The sequence below is a fragment of the Sinocyclocheilus anshuiensis genome, unplaced genomic scaffold (assembly GCF_001515605.1).
Source record: "Sinocyclocheilus anshuiensis isolate Anshui unplaced genomic scaffold, SAMN03320099.WGS_v1.1 scaffold1823, whole genome shotgun sequence".
NCBI classification, from domain to species: Eukaryota; Metazoa; Chordata; class Actinopteri; order Cypriniformes; family Cyprinidae; genus Sinocyclocheilus; species Sinocyclocheilus anshuiensis.
In genome coordinates this window covers 226,676-239,770 of record NW_015549711.1, presented here as the reverse complement: position 1 = coordinate 239,770, position 13,095 = coordinate 226,676, and the positions used below count along the sequence as shown (strand labels likewise).

Below are 13,095 nucleotides of genomic sequence, written 5' to 3'. Positions count from 1 at the left end.
TCTGTGTATTTATAATATTTATTATATATTGTTATATATATCATTGAAATTTCAACTTAAAAAGCTTAACATATCATTGTGGACTCATTGTGGTTTGGCTATAAAATATCACCAGTTTTGTCGTCTTCTACAAAATACAGTAGGGGAGAGTGGAGACGGTTGCAACACTTTCCGCATTTGCTTTAGTTTCTCAGAGACTGTTTGCATTAGAAACCCAGAATTTTAATACAATAAAGCCACATCAGTCAGCTACTCACCCGTATTGCTGTAACACGTGCACATGATTATATACAATTTATACTTGAATAGACAAAGTCAAATGTTGCAACTAATCCCACAACAGGGGGCGGTTGCAATAGTTGCAAGCTTTTACATCAATGTTGTGGTAAGGGACAGCATGTTGGGACGGTTGCAACAATGTGATGCAACTGTCCCCACACTGACAGCCGTGACATAACTTGGTATATTAGCTTGACACAATATCTTTGACACATGCTAGCTATGTCTATTAGAAGCTAAGAAAACACAGATATAAATCATATGTTTTTACAATGCTTCACGCAAACAACTTAGACAGTATGACAAAAAAATTTGATGATTAAAAAAAAAATACTTTTTTTACCATGAAAATGATTATTTGAAGAAGGAATGGTCACATGTGCCTGATTGCATCCAGGAAGGATGAGGGGCTGATTGAGCATGTGCAGTATGAATATCATCACTGTAGCTCATTCCTGATTGAAGAAAAAAGCCATGTTGCAACCGTCCCCACTCTCCCCAACTGCACGTTTTCATATTTGCAATGAACAAAATCATTCTCCGCTTCAAACCTGCTTCAAAGAGAGTGTGCTGTTATGAAATGCCTTTCATATAAAATCTCTTAGGCAGACTTGACCAAGATTGCAAAAGCTCAAGGTTAGATTCCTCTCAGCTTGCAAAAGAGGTCCTTGTTTTGTAGAAGGATGCACTGTTAGACATCCCTTTGGCCACGACAGCACATGACTGATATGATAAAACCAATGTCTTCATGTTTCACATTTCGAATAGATGATGACATCACTGCATGATGACGTCAGGCTCAATGTTGAAGAGCAGGTCGTCGTTGCCTCTGCGCACCTCCAGCAGCAGAGTCGTGTCTTGGTTGAGCGCTTCCTTCAGGTCGCTGGTGCTCATCAGGGGCTCTCCATTTAACTTAACGATGATGTCACCATCTCTGATGCCCCCTCTGAAACACATTTGGAGAAATTATACACTACAATTGTCAGTTGTGTACTTGAATTTGTAAGGGACAACATATAGAGCTAATTGTAAAATAAATCCTGACAGGTGATCAGGACACTGACACAGTGGAGCAAAATAAATAAATATGTAGATAAGAAATATTAATTTGAGTTACATTTTTTACTGTTTATTATCTTACAGCCTCTGCTTAGACAAAAGTAGTACATTACATGTACGAAAAGCTACGGGAATTCTTTTTGTGCGCAAAGAAAACAAAAATAACTACTTTATTCAATATTTTCTTCTCTTCTGTATTCTCGTAGCTTCATAAAATTATGATTGGACCACTGATGTCACATGAACTATTTTACCGATGTCCTTACTACCTTTCTGGGCCTTGAATGTGGTAGTTGCGTTGCTGTCTATGGAGGGTCAGAAAGCTCTTGGATTTCATCAAAAATATCTTAATTTGTGTTCAGAAGATGAACGAAGATCTTATGGGTTTGGAACGACATGAGGGTGAGTAATTAATGACCGAATTTTCATTTTTTGGTGAACTATCCCTTTAAGTCTTCATTCCAGAATATGTAGTGAGAAAACCTTCACTTTGACATATGCTATTACTTCTCTAGGGCTGGGCCATTTTTTATAATTGTATTACATAATTTGAATGTAATGTCTTACCACAATTTTATTTTTTTTAAAAATCAGGGAATCTGAGTTGTGCATAAAATGTTAGAATTCGACAGGTTGACAATACACCAACGATAACAGCTAAGAGAAAAAAAACTCATCTGACTGCCAATGACAATGCACCTGATTAACCAGGCTCTGTGAAGGAACGTAACATAAAACATATCAATAGTGGCTATTCATACAGAATGTGTTATTACTTTGAAAAACATGAGACACAGGCAGTGGAAATGGAAAAGTTGCGAGTTTCAGTGGCGTGAGTTGAGTTGAAACGCTGCAAAAAAAAATGTAGAGTGAATCTCTACATTTTGATTTTTTGATTTACAATTTGCTATTTTTTCTAGTTTTATATTATTTAACAAGGAGAATGTTGTTTGAATCATGTTGTAGTTTCATTTTTAAGTTGACTAATTACATGTTAATACATCAAAATCGTTATCTTGAATCAATCAAACATTTTGAAAAAAGGCCAAGATTTTATTTTTTGCCATATCGCCCAGCTCTAAACAGATTTATTACATAAACCTGGATTATACAAATCTGTCATTTCATAGTTAATCGTGATCTTCAATATGTTGTCATCCACTCAGCTCAGACAGAGATAAACTACTTGGCTTGGAGTTCTGAAACCCAACCACAACAGAAAGACCAAAGAGCATCTGGTTTGGCTGATGCTTACTTCTGAGCAGGGGAGTGAGGAACCACCTCGTGAACATAGATCCCACTGCTGACATCAGGGAAATCAGCATTCTGCTGCCTCAGCTCTTCCACCAGTCTGGAGGAGACAGACAGAACGTCTCACATACACACACACAATGACTAAACAGCACTGCGGTGTTCATTTACATGTGTTGTGTATTAGCGTCTGTAGTGAAGGACACTCACGCTTCTGTGATGGTGAGCATTCGGATTCCAATGAAACGCTTCTTCACTGATCTTGGCTCTGAAACAATATGTAAACGTGTTAACACATTTAATCCTGCAAGAATGACTCTAAAAAATATAAAACATATGTTTAGTATTAGATGATTCATACTCTGACCTCCCTACAAATTCCCTTGCACAAAAGTTGCACCATGTACCTTTGTTCTGCTTTCCTAATGAATCATTTAAGAAGCGAGTAATCCTGTCTGAAGGAATGGCAAAGGAGATTCCTGCAGCTACCTTCAGGGTATTGATTCCTATCACCTCCCCATCCTTATAGAAGACAAAACAAGAAGAAAAATTCAGTATCAGTATGTTTGTCGTTGTATTGTTCCAATGTGTCATTCCAAACCTGTCTTTCCTTCTTTTATGAAACAAAAGGGGAATTTTCGAAAAGCAGACTGAAATGTAATATTCAAATTATATAGAAAAGAGTGGATATTTTTAAAAGTTCACCTTTTGTGTTTCATACAGATTTGTAAAAACATTGGTTGAATTATTCTTGTAAGTCTACTGTCAGAAAACCGAAACATCACAGTGTGAAATAATTACCAAATTAACGAGTGGTCCACCCGAGTTCCCATACTAAGAAAAGAGAAAGAAATCATGTTAATTGTTGGTTCTCAAACTATTTTACACATACATTATCGAGGATTAGATTCATGCCAAAACTACTGAACATAAATATAAACCCAAAACTTAAAATGAAGTAAAAATCTGAGACTTCAAATAAACAGCTTCCACTCTAAAACTTAACAAGAGCAATTTGTCAGAATTGCAAGGGAAATAATAATTAATGTTAATTATCCCTTGTGTGGTCTTCGGTCACTTCTGAGCGGAGAATTTTACATTTTGAATTTTTAAAAATTGTAGCTTCACCAGAATGGTACGAAACTTGGTGACAAAAAAAAATTGAGGTCATGATTCGAAAAAGCTAAGTGGTCGTAAAAAAAATAGTCACACTCATGGTCTTCGGTCAAAAATGACCGACCATAGGAAATGAATGGGAAATGGGGAAAAAAATCGAAAATACAGATTTTTTTGTGTGTGCAATCTACAAATCCCCCACAATGCAGAAAAAAATTGCACAGCAATGAAGGGATGAAACTCTAAAACAGACACACACATACAGAATTATACATACTCAAATGAATTGGTATGGCTAACCATATAACCAAAATGAGTCAGAAGACTGAAATAAGAGGTTAAAATCAGATCAGACCCAGAAGGATTAAGCTCTGATAAAGCATTCCTGTTCATTGTTGTTACAGTTTTATAGAATTTTAATGTTTTGTGTAACAAAATGCTTTCTGTGTTCAGTTTTGAATGTAGTAATTATAATGCAAAAACCTACACTTCAAATCAACATTTAAAACAACAAAAAATATAAACCTTGACAAAAAGTAGTCTTTGAGAATGCCTTAATATACATTTAAATCCACAACCTAATAAAAGTAAAAAATTATGTACAAAAACAACTAGGGAATTCACAAGCCTCTCTATAGAGTCCTATACAGGAATCTAGTGGTTACATCATGAAATTACAGGTTTTTCCTTTTTTTTTTTTTTTGCTCTCACCAGGAGGTGCTATTCTGCCTTCAAACATTGGATTTTAACGGCCTAGTCTCTATTTTAATCTGAAATACTGCATTAATTGAAAAATAATTTTAATACATTTTAAATATTATTTTAAAATATGAATTAGTACCATCAAATTCTCTCAAAATACAAAAGAAAAAATATTATTGAACCAAAATATATTTTTTGAAAAAGATTAATTTTGTCCGTTCATTTCAGGTGTCCGTTCACTTTTGACCGCGAAGACTATGAGTGTGACTCCCAAATGAGGAGCGCCCAAGGGTTATCAATGCTCAAAACAATTTTACAAACCCTATATTAATGGGATTAGATTTGTACCAAAAGTACTGAAAATACATTTTCAAGCACTGAACAAAAACATAAATTCAAAACCAGGGCTGGCATACTAGGCAACACAATTTGGAGCCGATATAAGGGTTTGGTTTTTTTGCCAAGGACTTGCTCATCATGCAGGGACAACGACCCATGGGTTTGTAAAAAAGTTGATAAAGTATCCTCCCCCTTCTTCTCCATCTCTCAAAATGAACTAACCAAAAAGCTCCTGAAAATCTGAAAAAGCTCCGGGATATGAAGCTTAAAAGTTTGGAGGCGGATGCTTCCAAATGTGCAAAGATTATTGACATGTTTACTGCAGTAGTCTCTGCTTCATCAGCAGAGTCAAAGTTTGTGCAGCAGAATAATCAAGTAAAAGAGCAGGTGGTGAGCCAGGAAGAACAGGCTTGTTCAGGAGGAGGAGCAGAACAGGGTTGTTAAATTGTTAAGGAGTAGCCTCATGATAACAGAGACTCACAGGGAGTGAAGAAGGAGGTAACCTATCCTAATGCGTGTGTGCCATAAAGATGATGACTGTTAATTAAATTTCAAGTAATTATTTAGTCAGCACAACAGAAGCTATCTGCTAGCTATTTTGGATAGCTATTGGTTAGTTTCCTCAAACAGTCTTAACTTTGATGGACTATTATAACACATTAACTAGCTAATCTGTCATTGACTAAGCTCACGTTGCCATGAGTGACTTCGTTGATCAAGATTTCATCATGAACATTAGGATATTTGGTTTTGATCCTGTTTATCAAATAAATTAGAATAAAAAGAATACAATAAAAAGGAATAAAAACCAACTGTTTTTGCAACAGAATAGCAAATGAAAACTGTAAATATTAATAATAATGGCAGCAAATATGAAAACTCTAGTAATTCAATAATTATTTATAATAATAAATTCTGATAATCAGACAGGAAGCAACATAACCATTCATAAAATATACGTTTTTGACTTTTTTGTTTTAAAGGGTTTTTTCTTCACGAATAATATATTTTGAATAGTTTTGTTCAATACATGTACATTGCTTCTTGAATGCAATATGACTTCAGAAATGAATTTCAGAGGTTTTCTTATGCAACAGCAGTGAGACTCATAACATGTGTTGTTCTGGTTATTCAGTGTCTTACGTTGATGATGGCGTCAGTCTGGATGTAGTCCATGTCTGAGTCACGGAAACCCAGTTCTTTCCCATCTCTCTGTGCAGTGCTGACTATTCCTGTCGTCACTGTGTTCTGCAGGGCAAACGGGCTGCCGATAGCAACCACAAACTCACCCGGGCGCAGGTCTGCCGAGTGACCCAGCAATAAAACAGGCAACTTTTTCTGCCAAAGGAAGTAGTTGAGTAAACACATTTTGGCTTTTGTATTATAAAGACAGGTCTTAGAGTACAATAAGAAGAGTTCTGTCTTACCTGCGCATTGATTTTGATAGTGGCAATGTCAGACTTCTTGTCGATGTCTTTGATAGTGGCCTCAAACACATCCCCACCACGCATCTGTACTTTGAGTCGCTGATGACCCGAAACAGATGTGGTGCTGGACACCACATGAGCATTAGTCACGATCAGCCCGGTCTCTGACATTACAAAACCTGAACCACTTGACAGCGGAACCGTCCGGCCGAAGAGGGGGTGGCTAGGGGGAAAAAGCCAAAATACAAAGTTCTCATTATTTAGTTATATACAATTGCATTGAACATTTAGAGTGATTCAAAAAATTGAAAACTCTCTCTCTCTCTTTTTTTTTTTTCACTATTGATCTTAAATGTCTTTCTTTTTTTTTGTATACCGTATGTTTGTGGAAAAAAAAATGACACCAGAATCCTTTCAAAAAGACTACTTGGAAATAACATACTGTACATTAGAATATTCTGTACTTTGCAAGTGCAAATGGAATATAAAGTTTTCAGACACTTAACTGCATTATTAACAGCAAATCAATGAAAATGTATAATAGTTTAAGTTTATATGAAATGCAATTAACTGAACTAAGAACACTTTAAAGTTAAGTTAGTAAAACTTGGTTTAGTAGTACATCTTTCTATATAATTTCATGATTTTTTCTATTGCATTTCAAATATGATTCAAGTTTACTACGGTTAACGTTTTAGTTTGAATGTACTGACAAACGTGTTAAACTAAAATATACTTTAATATATTTGTAATAATGAAGTTGCAATTTAGAACATTTAAAATATATTAACTTTAATATTGAAATACACATTGCATCACGTACACTTCACATGTAATCAAGTACGTCATGTGTGTTTTAGTATGTTAGTCAACACATTAAAGTAAGTGCACTTCTTTAAAGCATGAAAAAAGCTTAAAACAATGATTTAAAGGACTTTAGTAATGTAATGTACTTTAAAGTAAATAACTGCAATTGCAGTTTTTTGGTCCCACTTTATATTAAGTGGCCTTAACCACTAGGTACTTACATTTAAATGAATCATTTGAAACAATGCACTTACATACATGTTTTTACATTATACATATATTTTAAAAATACCTGCATCTAATTACATCTGTAATTAATATCTGTAATTTAATTTATAATTACACTGTTGACCCATCCATTACACCTTAAACCTACCCATACCACTAAACCTGTCCCTAAACTTATCCGTATCCCACCTCAGTAGCAGCAAAAGTGTTTTGCAATAAGTGTTTTGTACTTGTTTTTTGAAGTAAGTACATAGTAGTTAAGGCCACCTAATATAAATGGGGACCAGTTTGGTCGATATGTTTTTTTTTTTAATTTGAAGTACACTACCAGTGCACATTCAATGCAACTATGCACACTTTTTTTCCAAAGGGTTTATTGTATTTCAAAACATTAATTCACCACAAATATATATATATATTTTTCTATAAAGACATTTGTTATATATAAAACATTTGTTTACTCAATTTCCCCATGCCACACTCTCTGACATCATTCACAAATGATTAGCCTTGGCAAAAGCAGTTGTGCATGTGTTCAGCTAATTTACAGACAGCAGTGACCCTCACACAGCTGTGTTTGCAAAGCACCTTCCTCACTTCCCCACAGTTTTAAAGCGCCGTACAGACGGCTGCCACACCATGAAAGTGTTTGCAAGTGTTTGGGCTTACTTTAGGAACAGCTCGATGTGCACCACAGCAGGGGCGATCTTCTCCACCACGTCAGCAATGAAGTTGAATTTGTACCTTGGGCTGCTGGGGTGTGTAGGACCTATACTAGCAGAAAGAATTACTCATGTTAATAATTCCAATGTATAAAATGATCAAAACCAGCTCTATGTTTTCTTCTGTATTGCAGCTGCTGTCTATTTATGTCTTTTCTCAAGAGGGCATGATTAGCAAGCATGCAGTGCAGTACTGTCCTGCAGATTCAGATGGTATGCAATGATGATAGTTGGAGAAAGTCTTTTCACACACAGGAAATGTTCCTCTATAATTGGGTCTAATTCTTGGGTCTAATCACTAGGTGGCTTTTATCCTTGTGCATGCTTGACTTGTGCTGGGCATGCAGTATGTGTATGAAAGAGAATGATGAGAGTGTGTAAATTCCTAGTAATTAAGGCATGTTATTTTCTGCAAACATCAGGGTGGTTTTTCCCTTGACTGCTGTTTCCTGTGACCGTGTTGGCACAGCCATCATTCCTTTGTGTGCACACCCTGGTTGTCCTACTAACCTAAAATTTGAAGTCATTAAAGAATCAAGACCCTTTAAAAACTAGTTTAGTACAGTTTATCACTGAAAAAGTACTACACCTAATGGTCATCACTTACATTGTTATTACATTGTGCAAACTCTCTGCATTGATCTCTGGCTCTGTTAATGGTTTTGTTTAACAATTAAAGTTTTGTCTATAATTAAGAGATAGGTTGCAGTCTATTTAGAGGTTAGATGCAAAATGTGCTTAATACAGAAACAATAATGAAAATTACCCAAAATTGTATTAAAGGTTTGGAGTCAGTAATTTTTTTAAACGCTTTTTAAGTCTCTTATGCTCATAAGGCTGCAATTGTTTGAGCAAGAAAAAAAACTTAATATTATGATATTATTATAATTATATATACAAAACATTTCTGTGATGTCAAAGCTGAATTTTCAGCAGGCATTACACATCTTTAGTGTCACGTGAACCTTCAGAAATCATTCTAATATGCTGATTTGGTGCTCAAGAAACATTTCTTATTTTTATCAATGCTAAAAGTTGTGCTGCTTCATATTTTTTGTGGAAACTGTGATCCATTTTTTTCAGGAGTTTTTAATGCATCGAGAGTTTAGCAGAAAAGCATTTATTTGAAATAGTAATCTTTTGTAAAATTATAAATATATTTTTTGTCATATTTGAAAAAAATAAAATAAAATCTTACTGATCCCCAAACTTTTGAATGGTAAAGTGTAAATACATAAGCTTATATAAGTAAATATATAAGCCAAATAACATAAATATATATTCTAATGCTTTATTCATGGCTTTCTGGATGAACATATTTAAGCGTTATAATTTGGAAGCTGTGAGAAACCAAAATAAGCATGCAATGAATTACACTCAACTTTTAATCATGAATCAAATGCAACACCCCATATAAAAGCACATTCCAGTAGAGCTGCATCACGGAGCCGTGACCTCTCAGATTTCACGACTGCCAAGTAAGTCAACTTCCAATGGCAATGTGTGCAAATTCATTTAGACAATCACATACAATATTGAGAAATGCCACTCGACCCAAAGTTGGCCAGGCATAAACCAAAGATGAATGTCCAATAAAAATATGTTCGAAATAGTTTTCGCGTTCATTCTTTCCAGTGAGGAGTGCAGAAGAGACGAGACATCAGAAGAGCAGCTGATCACACAATCTGGTGGAAAGATGATGGGCAACATCTGTTTCTAAGGCACTGGGTTGCTTAATACAGTGATTGCAAAGGTTAAGGTTTTATTTTGAGGTTTTTGACTTAGTAGCTTAAATTGTATAGAATGATAGACTATAATTTATGTGACATTTAATGCTGTAATGATTTGCTGCTCTCCAAATAGCCATGGGCTTTTCTGTGGGTTCTTTTGCTTACAGTTTTGCTGCTTGCCTCACTACCGGGTTATTCACCAAATATATACACCAGTGTGGCCAGTGGCATTGCAGGGGCCGACAGTAACTAATGGGTGGATGATTGCTACCAGACGGACGTCTTTAAACCTGGTTTTGCTGAATCATTTTTTAACAGACCTAAATATTTGACCTAAGAAGCCCATCTCTTGATCTCTTGATCATTTCACCCCATCAATAGCCTTTTAATTCAATTCTAGGTCACCTCACACTGATAACGCGTCTCCAGAGAGGTGGTACCGTTTCCAATAGGTGCCTCCTCCCTTTTCCTGTCACCACTGAAAGAACTTTTTACTGCTGATCTGGAAGCAGTTTGATATTTCCTTTAAAAATGATAAAGGATAGGGTGTTGGTAATGAGGTCTTGTCCAGAATCAGAGCAAAAGGGCAACCTCCACTGAGAACCCCACAGGAAATCATGCCCGGTCTGCAGAGCACAAAGCAGCCCTATTTTCCAAACTTCTCTGCAGCTGTCTTTTGCACGTCAAGTTTGTGAGGTCACAGTCCCATTTTTCAAAATACTCACAATTGCTCTTTTGGTTATCAGTGGAGTTATATGTGATGGTCGCTAGAGGAGCTCAAGGATGTTATCTTCTAAATGCAGTATGACACACAAAGCACAGTGGACTCACAGTGTGTGTGTGTGTGTGTGTGTGTGTTAACTGAACTATACTTTAGGGACAAAATTGTCCCCAGAATTGAGGTAAACTGCACTCACACTATTAGATGAAAACAAAACATGAACTGAACTAAGCTGCATAATAAAACTATTGTCATTTGTAGATCTGCCTATTCATAACTTATGAAAATTCCAACATTGACACAGTTATTGAACTTATTTGAATGAACATTGAACTGGTTTGAGCTGAGTAATGACACTATTTACTATTATACCTGAATTGAATATGTTTTATAATGAACTTTGCAACACTGACACTGTTATTGAACTGACCCGAATCAACAATGAATCAACTTGTCTTGAACTGAACTGCTTTACAGCTGGGTTGAATTCTTTTGATGAACTTGGCATCAACACTGTTATTTTCCTGCTTAATACTGTGACGCTGCTTTGAAACAATCTGAATTGTATAAAGTGCTACATAAATAAATGTGAGTGACTTTACTTGAACTTGACACAACCTCACTCATATTTATTTTGTTTTACACTTACACATTGTTTTATTTATCAATTATATTTTAACAGTTGAGAACTAGCCTTGTGCTCAAGGTCATGACACTACATGGTGTTCACACACTGTTTTACTCAAAAACCTTAGTCTACATGTTAATATGGGACAGCACCTTTTGTGGAATGACCCATAAACATATGGTACGTCCCCATTTAAATTGCTAAGGTTTGGGGTAGGCTTGCCTATTTAAGAGTATTTGGCATTCTAGAAGCTAATGAAGAGATTATAGTCTAATGTCATACATCCCATCCTTCCTTTCCCTCCCATTCAGTGTCTCCATTATTAGGCCATACACTCTAAAAACTGCTGGGTTAAATACAACCCAGTGCTGGGTAAAATAGGGACAAACCCAGCAATTGGGCTGTTTTGACCCAGCGGTTGGGTTAAATGTTTAACCCGACCTTCTGGGTAGTAACCCAACCGCTGGGTCAAAACAACCCAATTGCTGGGTTTGTCCCTATTTTACCCGGCACTGGGTTGTATTTAACCCAGCATTTTTTATCACCAATACAGTAATAGTACACTCTAAAAAATAGTGATAACTTTTGCTACACCACTATGAATAATTAACAACTTAAATAATTGACAAAAAAAAAGATTCTTACACCGTTTAAGGCAGGCCTGTATTAATTTAGGATTTTATAGCACAAACAATACTGTTATAGTAGCCTATTTCTGTTTAAACCTTTTCAATTATTAAAATTTCAGTATAAATGAAGACAGAGATAATTCCTCTTGCTATACACAAATCACTTACCTTGATTGCTTTCACAGGGTCCTTTGTGCAGGTTGGTGATCGCGGGCAGACCCTGCTGCAGCGCTTTCCTGCTCACGGCCTTCAGGCGGCAGATGTTACCGTACGTGTTCCCGTCACTGCCGCACACTTTACTGCTGTACCTGCACTGACACACGCCTTTGGACAGTCTTTTTCCAGACGGGTGCTTGCACTCCAGCCCGTCGCCGCAGGGCAGATCGTCCTTGCGGCCGCACGGCTCTGCCTCTCCCTGTGCGCACACCAGACAGCAGTTACAGCGGTCAGGCACATACCCGCTCGGGCAGCTCGGGCTCGGACACTTACTCACATCACAGCGCTCAGGACACTTCAGTGTAGTGTCCGCGAGAGCAGCTTCGACGCAAATAAAAACGACGGAGACCAACAGAATGACCTGCATTTTTTATTTTTTTTGGTTTAAAATGAAAACGATTTCTCAGACAGTTCTTGGATAGTCAGTGTCCTCTGGAGATCAACATTGCGCATCAGATTCCCAATGCAAAAAGCTTCTTTCAGATGAGATGTGTGCGTTCCTGCAGGATCAGCTGAAAGACCAGTGTGAAATGGTTGTCCCGGGAAGACGAATATTTCTTATCCAAGTCAATCTGATCTACTGATGCGCGTAAATGTCGCTGATTTCCCATGTAACTTATTAAAACAATGTATGTGAAGCCTCTAGATGTTTGGTCCTGTTGTATCTGCTGACCACCTCAACATCCTCGAGTGAAGTCTGCTTTTCTCTTCTCTCTAGAGGAGGCGGGGAATTTCGTTTACCCCAAAACGCTGTAGTATTCTCTAGTGATGGGAAGTTCGACTCATTTCCGCGAATCGGTTATTTCGAACAGTTCGTTTCAGAGAACCGGATCAAAAATCCGAATCAGCCATTCACTCCGCTTTATTTGTAATTAAGGTAGTTGTTGTAATTTCATGTGTTTGGGCTATTTCTGCCTTGATTCGGCTCATAAAACAGCTTTAAAGTACTAAATTGCAACTTCATCATTACAAATGTGCGAATACTAATTTAAATGCATGACATATAGAATATAATTTCAATAGAAATGACATTAAGGTATATTTTAGGTTACCATAAACGCTTGTCAGAACATTCTACAGCATACTTTAACCATATTTCATTATGAAAACAGAAATAATTATGAAATTACTTGTGCTTAAGTGGGACAAAACACTCTTAAATTCAACCAATTGCATTTAATATAAATGTAAAGTGCCCCATGCCATTTTTACAGTTACTAATATTGTTTTGGGAGTCTCCT

The 13,095-nt window shown here is 36.4% G+C and overlaps 1 protein-coding gene across 1 annotated transcript; it reads right to left on the bottom strand.

Annotated features, from left to right (window-relative positions):
• LOC107660743 (serine protease HTRA3-like) lies at positions 1-12,549 on the bottom strand. Its single transcript, XM_016450140.1, has 9 exons — positions 11,807-12,549; positions 7,878-7,977; positions 6,174-6,396; positions 5,890-6,084; positions 3,391-3,423; positions 2,997-3,111; positions 2,800-2,857; positions 2,594-2,689; positions 1-1,225 (listed from the first exon to the last, which is right to left on the bottom strand). Exons 1-9 carry the CDS (start codon positions 12,219-12,221, stop codon positions 1,057-1,059), a joined length of 1,404 nt encoding a protein of 467 aa, XP_016305626.1. The 5' UTR covers positions 12,222-12,549; the 3' UTR covers positions 1-1,056.
• Positions 12,550-13,095: the final 546 nt, after the last annotated feature.